This window comes from Sinocyclocheilus rhinocerous, unplaced genomic scaffold (assembly GCF_001515625.1).
Source record: "Sinocyclocheilus rhinocerous isolate Xijiao unplaced genomic scaffold, SAMN03320098_v1.1 scaffold8481, whole genome shotgun sequence".
In the NCBI taxonomy this organism is placed as follows: Eukaryota; Metazoa; Chordata; class Actinopteri; order Cypriniformes; family Cyprinidae; genus Sinocyclocheilus; species Sinocyclocheilus rhinocerous.
The window spans coordinates 22923-29365 of record NW_015657554.1 but is presented as its reverse complement, the minus strand read 5'-3'; the positions used below and the strand labels follow the sequence as shown (position 1 = coordinate 29365).

The window sequence follows — 6443 nt, the reverse complement described above, 5'->3', positions numbered from 1 at the left end:
TTAAGGGGGTCTGAATACTTTCCGTACCCACTGTATATACATAATGGTTTTAATTTTACTATAATAACTCCAGTGTGTTCCAGATGATTGAGCCCTACAATAAGGCACTGGGATCATCACTTCTGAATTAAATGCACCAAAACTTCAATTACATTTACATTATTGCATATGGCAGACGCTTTTAATTTAAAGCGACTTACATTGCATTCAAGGTATGAATTTGATCAGTTCATGTATTCCCTGATAATCAAACCCTTGGTGCTGCTTTGGCAAGGCTATGCTGTCTGAGCCACGGAAATGCTCCCATTTGTAACGGCAAAATTATATTTCGGCTCCTTTTCATTTCAATTAAATGATTAGTCGGTTGATTCCCCAGAACGTGTTTTCTGAACATGGTAAAGTCATGTGTTTTAGTTTTACTATCTGATACCCTCATCGTACCATGGTAATAATCACTGTATTTCTAGTCTCTGTTGATCTCAGTGGGATGTAGTGTTGCTTTCGTCAACGAAAATTATGACTAAATATCGTCGTCAACGAACCTTTATCACGTGACGAGACGAGACGAAAATGCTGGTCATGTGACGATGACTATAATTAAATGTATAATGCAATATCGTTGACGAATAAAAACGAGACTAAATGTGGTTTACAAAATAAAAACTATGCTAAAATGTCTCTTCATTTTCGTTGACCAAAACGAGACGAAACGAAATGTTATAACGTTATTTCGTCTCGTTTAGTTGCGTTATTATTATTATTTTGCAGTATTTCTGTTTCCTGTGTCTCACTTCAGGGGCTGCATCAGGTCGCACTGCGCAGACGCAGGCGACACCACTTCCTCAAGCCCCACTCGCGGCATTATTTAGAACAGTGTTTCCCAACCGGGGTGCCGTCTGTCGAGAGCAGGGGTGCCGTGTAAAAATGTGTGTGTGTGTGTGTGTGTGTGTGTATATATATGTGTGTGTGTATATGTGTGTGTGTGTGTATATATATGTGTGTGTGTGTGTGTGTGTATATGTGTGTGTGTGTGTATATATATATATATATTTAAAGTACCAGGGTATTATCATGTGCTTCTATCAATGTACCATGATACTTTATTGTATTATAAAGAATAATAACTTTACATTAAGGAGTAAAAACCACTCCGATTTTGTTTAGATTGTATTTCTATTGCATTATGCTCTTAATAAGCACTGTAAATGTGATTACAATTGACTAAAATGAATGATTGACAGAGATGATGCTCAGTACTGTAACAAATACATGCCATCTATCACAACCATGATTTTTACTATTACCATGCCATTATCTGATTCGATCACAGTACCATACAACCACAAAGACAATATCATATCGGCCTCCTTAAGAAAGCAAATGGCTGATGACATGATGACACAAAGAGGACAAACCAGAATGACCTTGTTTAGATGCATCCTCTTTATAAACACACACAGTGCACGACAGTCTAATGAGCAGATGTGCGCTGGGGTATTATCATCATCAGACGTGCGTGCGTGTGTGTGTGTGTGTGTGTGTGTGTGTGCACATTTAGCACATGCAACCGATCGAGCGATCGACAGCCTCTATCGATCATCTAATCAATATCTGATAAACAATGAGACACACGCAGAAAATCTCCCACCTCCTTCTTGACGTTGCGCAGCAGCCTCTGACGCGTCTCCGATTCTGTAAACAAACACACAGATTCTCATCCAGAGCTCACCCTGACGGGCTCTAAGCGCTGTTTTTGCACAGATGAAGCTGAACGGCTCACCTGCCATGGCTGCTGTCCGCTGCGATGCCTTGCCGTGCCGCTCGTGCGAGGGATGAATGTGCGCAGGATGACAGACCGTCCTCGTGAGTCAGAGCTGCGCGCGCAGGGTGTGGCGACTCGCATCAGCACCGCGCCGCATTAATGACCGATATCGCGCCGATCATCGGACCGATCTCGCCCGTCCCGGTCCCATCCGATCTCTGTCGGGATGCTGTAGTTTAGCAGCGCTTCTAGTACATAAGGATGATGTTTATGTGTCGGTCAGACCTGCTGCTATTGGTCACACGAGCGCCAATCACCGTCGTTTAAGGATACACGCTAATCACAGGTGCGAGAGAACAGAGCCTGCGACGCATTACAGTGTTTGAAGGTGAAAAGTGTATGGAGATAGATTGCATTATTCCAAATAAATAGATTATGATGCATGAATAGCCTAAATGTAAAGAGATGAACAAAAATTAAACATGTAGAATGAGATCCACAAATAGAGTTTCACAAACATGAATTAAATTCACAAATAAATAAAATGAGATTTGCAAATAAAAAACATATTCACTAAAATTTATTTTTATTCTGCAAACGCAACTTTACCTGGCATTCATTTGTGGATCGCTGCCCGTATATTTGTGAATGGCTTTCTGTGCATTTGTGGATCGCTGCACGCATTATTATTATTTTTTTATAATTTTTTTTATTTGCAAAGAACAGGAACATACAAATTATAAACATATAAAAACAACAACAACAAAAAAAGTATAGCGAACACCCAGCTAACAATTTTTGGTTCCCAGAACATTAGTTTTTATGGTTTGTTTTTGGTTAGCCAGGAAAGTTTTCTTAACGGAAATAGAATGTTAGTTTTTGGTTCCCAGAACGTTATTCTAACGTTAATCTAACGTTCCACTAATGTTATTATAATGTTCGCAGGACATTGTTTTTTTTGGTTCCCAGAACGTTATTCTAACGTTAATCTAACGTTCCACGAACGTTATTATAACGTTCCCAGAACGTTATTTCTTGGTTCTCAAAAAACAAACAAAACAGGAACCAAAAACTAACGTTAGAGGAACATTCTGTGTTTGCTGGGCTGTAAATGTTTGCATAAAGTGGGTATAGAAAAGAATCACCCCCCCCCCCCTTTAAAATAATCACATTTTGTTGCTTTGCAGCCTAAAAGACGGACAGTTTTTGTTTTATACAGCTGTATTTACTCCGTGCAACTTATAACATCCAAGTGAAAGATAAAACACCAACATGCAGAAAAAACAGTAGACAGCTTGAATGTAGGCTTAAAGACAATAGACTCGCTAAATTTATCATTTATTTCTTTAGTCTAGAGCTGGTTAGTCTCAGCCAGGCTCTGCAGGAGAATCTGGAGACTTTTATTTTGAAAGGCGACACTGTTTCCGGCGCGCTTCACGCTCACTGCAGTCGCACGGGCTTGGCGGGAGGCGCTGAAGTTCACAAGCTCACTTTCTTCTTTCACTTTCAGCTGATATTTTATGAATATAATCTATAAAAGGTGAGTTTATTTGATGCAGTGTTCAGTCAGAGCTCGAGTAAAGATCTTTATATAATAATGAATAATGGTCCGTCTCTCGGGTGCTCTGTGTTTTGAATTAGCTGTGCGGCTAAAGCTACTCAACATGCCTGATTCATTTAAACTTAATTTAATTTAACAACACAACGTATTTATTTTCAAATCAGGTAAATAAAATGTTTCATTGTGCTGTTAAAGACATGATTCTAGTATTTTTACATTAGTTATTATTTAATCTAAACTCTTAGCTTGGGGTTTTCAAGTGTGTATTTGTATATATTTTTATGCATTTGTTGTTTTATGTTTTTAATGTGGTATATATATTTATTTAGTGTTATTTCACACACACACACACACAAATATTTATACATATTATTTACACTGCCGTTGAAAAGTTTGGGATCAGTAAGATTTGTAATGTTTTTTAAAGAAGTCTCTTATGCTCATCAAGGCTGCATTTATTTGACCAAAAATACAGAAAAAACAGTAATATTGTGAAATATTATTGCAATTTAAAATAACAGTTTTCTATATTAATATACTTTAAAATATAATTTATTTCTGTGATCAAAGCTGTATTTTCAGCATCATTACTCCAGTCTTCAGTGTCACATGATCTTCAGAAATCATGCTAATATGCTGATTTGTTATCAATGTTAGAAACGGTTTTTGCTGCTTAATATTTCTTTTGGAACCCGTGAAACTTTTTTAGGATTCTTTGATGAATAAAAAGTTAAAAAGAACAGCATTTAATTAAAATAAAAATATTTTGTAACAATATACACCACCGTTCAAAAGTTTGGGGTCAGCATTTATTTATTTTTTTCAGCAAGGATGTGTTAAATTGATAAAAAGTGATAATAAAGACTTATATTGTCAGAAAAGATTTAACTTTATTCATCAAAGAATCCTGAAAAAAGTATCACAGGTTAAAAAAAAAATATTAAGCAGCAAAAACCGTTTCTAACATTGATAATAAATCAGCATATTAGAATGATTTCTGAAGATCATGTGACACTGAAGACTGGAGTAATGATGCTGAAAATACAGCTTTGATCACAGAAATAAATTATATTTTAAAGTATATTAAAATAGAAAACCATTATTTTAAATGGTAATAATATTTTACAACATTACTTTTTTTCCTGTATTTTTGGTCAAATAAATGCAGCCTTGATGAGCAGAAGAGACTTCTTTAAAAACCATTACAAATTGTACTGATCCCAAACTTTTGAACAGCAGTATATATATATAATTTTAAAATGATTAAAATAAATTAATATATTTTAAACATTATGTTGTAATATATTGCATTACTGATTATAATGTATTATAAATATATTAATAAATTTATATAATAATAATAGACTTTCTGCAGGTGGTTTGTAGTCTGCAGTGATCATGCCGTCCAGTCTGGGCTCCAGCAGTCCAGCCGCAGTTCTTCAGGAGGCTTTGGAAAACTCCAGCCGCTTGATTGACAGGCATCTGCAGGAGGATCGCTGTTTCCCAGACCTGTCCGAGCTCCTCAATGTCCCGTCACACAGTAAGAGATTCGGTCTGGTAAAACACAGCCTAATTTTCATTTTTGGGTGAACTAACCCTTTCGATTGCCTCTTGTTAACACATGCTTGTTGAGCATAAAACACATCTGTGTGCTTGTGTCTGGTGTTCGGTAGACATGCCTTCGCTCTCGGGTGTGTCAGACATGGATTACCCTCTGCAGGGACCGGGACTGATCAGCGTGCCGAGTCTCCCGGAGCTCAGCGCCATCCGCAGGGTTCCTCTGCCTCCGGAGCTCGTCGAGCAGTTCGGTCGTATCCTACCACAGAGATGCTCATTTTATACAATACACCCTAATATGAAAGCGTCTTGTAGAATTAATCCGTTAAGTTGTCTGCAGTACCTTAATTGCCACTTTTACCAGATATGCAGTGCAATTGCATGATGGGAGTTTTCCCTGAAATCTCCAGAGCGTGGCTCACCATTGATAATGACATTTTTATGTGGAATTATGAGGATGGGTGAGTAGGATGACATTAAAGGGCACTTATTATAATGCTTTTTTTTAATTTTACATTTCCTTTAATGTGTAATATAGCTGTTTGTGCACGTAAATGATATTACAAAATCTAAATGTGTTCTAGCAGACTTGTGAGTGTGCATAATGTTGGCACTTTAAATATTTCTGGAAGTATTTCGGACGCATGATGTTCACTGAGGTTTATTTGTCTTGTTCGTTCCTTCAGGAGTGATGTGGCGTATTTTGACGGGCTCAGTGAAACTATTCTGTCAGTTGGACTGGTCAGACCTAAGCCTGGTTAGTTGTTTTATCTGTTGTTGAGAATGCTGTGGATTGATTATTAGGATGATAAATCAGTCATTACCTAAAAACATGCATGTAATGCATCGCAATATTTCCTTCTGGAGATTTTTATTTGTCATAATTTGATGTTTAACCACCAATTGTTTTATATTACAATATTATTGTATTGACACGGGTAGTCTTAGTTGTTACAGGTTTTTTTTTTATTATTGAAAAAAACTGAAATGATACACCCAAACAGAAACATACAAACTCCTTCAAGAGAACATTAAAGAGTATCAACACAAAAGTTTGCATGTAACAAACAACAGAAAAAATACATGCACAAAAGAGAGTAAACATAATCAAAAAGTGTATGTGTGTGTATATATATATTAGAGGTCGACCGATAGTGGATTTTGCCGATACCGATAGCTAGGTTGGACCACACTGGCCGATACCGATTAATTAACCGATAGTTTTAAAATTGATACTGAACAAAAACTAAAATAGTGCTTTATTAACAAAAACAGTACTGAACCATACTAGTAGTAGTAGTAGTAAAAAATAAATAAATAATAGTAAATGTTGAAATTAACACACTCTAACAAGGAACAATACTTACACAGCTTTCATTAATCTTAATGCTACAAATGGACTCTTATTTTAAAGTGTTACCATTTAATTTCAACTGTCATGCTTAAAGATGCACATCTTTAAATATATACACAAAGGCTATAGCATTAAAATTATATACACAGCCCTCTACGAACACCTTGGCAATTGAATCGCCATTGGCTAGTAAATTTTTTTGTTTACTC

General features: G+C 36.4%; 1 protein-coding gene across 2 annotated transcripts in view; it reads left to right on the top strand.

Annotated features, from left to right (window-relative positions):
• Window positions 1–3186: 3186 nt before the first annotated feature.
• Window positions 3187–6443, top strand: part of LOC107721255 (nuclear pore complex protein Nup155-like) — a 24634-nt gene continuing 21377 nt past the window's right edge. The window contains exons 1-5 of one of the 2 annotated variants that reach the window (XM_016529180.1): window positions 3187–3302; window positions 4699–4863; window positions 4997–5134; window positions 5245–5341; window positions 5567–5637. In XM_016529180.1, the coding sequence (XP_016384666.1) occupies window positions 4722–4863; window positions 4997–5134; window positions 5245–5341; window positions 5567–5637 (448 nt within the window). In that variant the 5' untranslated portion in view covers window positions 3187–3302; window positions 4699–4721. Of the gene's footprint in view, window positions 3303–4687; window positions 4864–4996; window positions 5135–5244; window positions 5342–5566; window positions 5638–6443 lie in introns of both variants that reach the window. The other variant, XM_016529181.1, reaches the window with a different exon arrangement.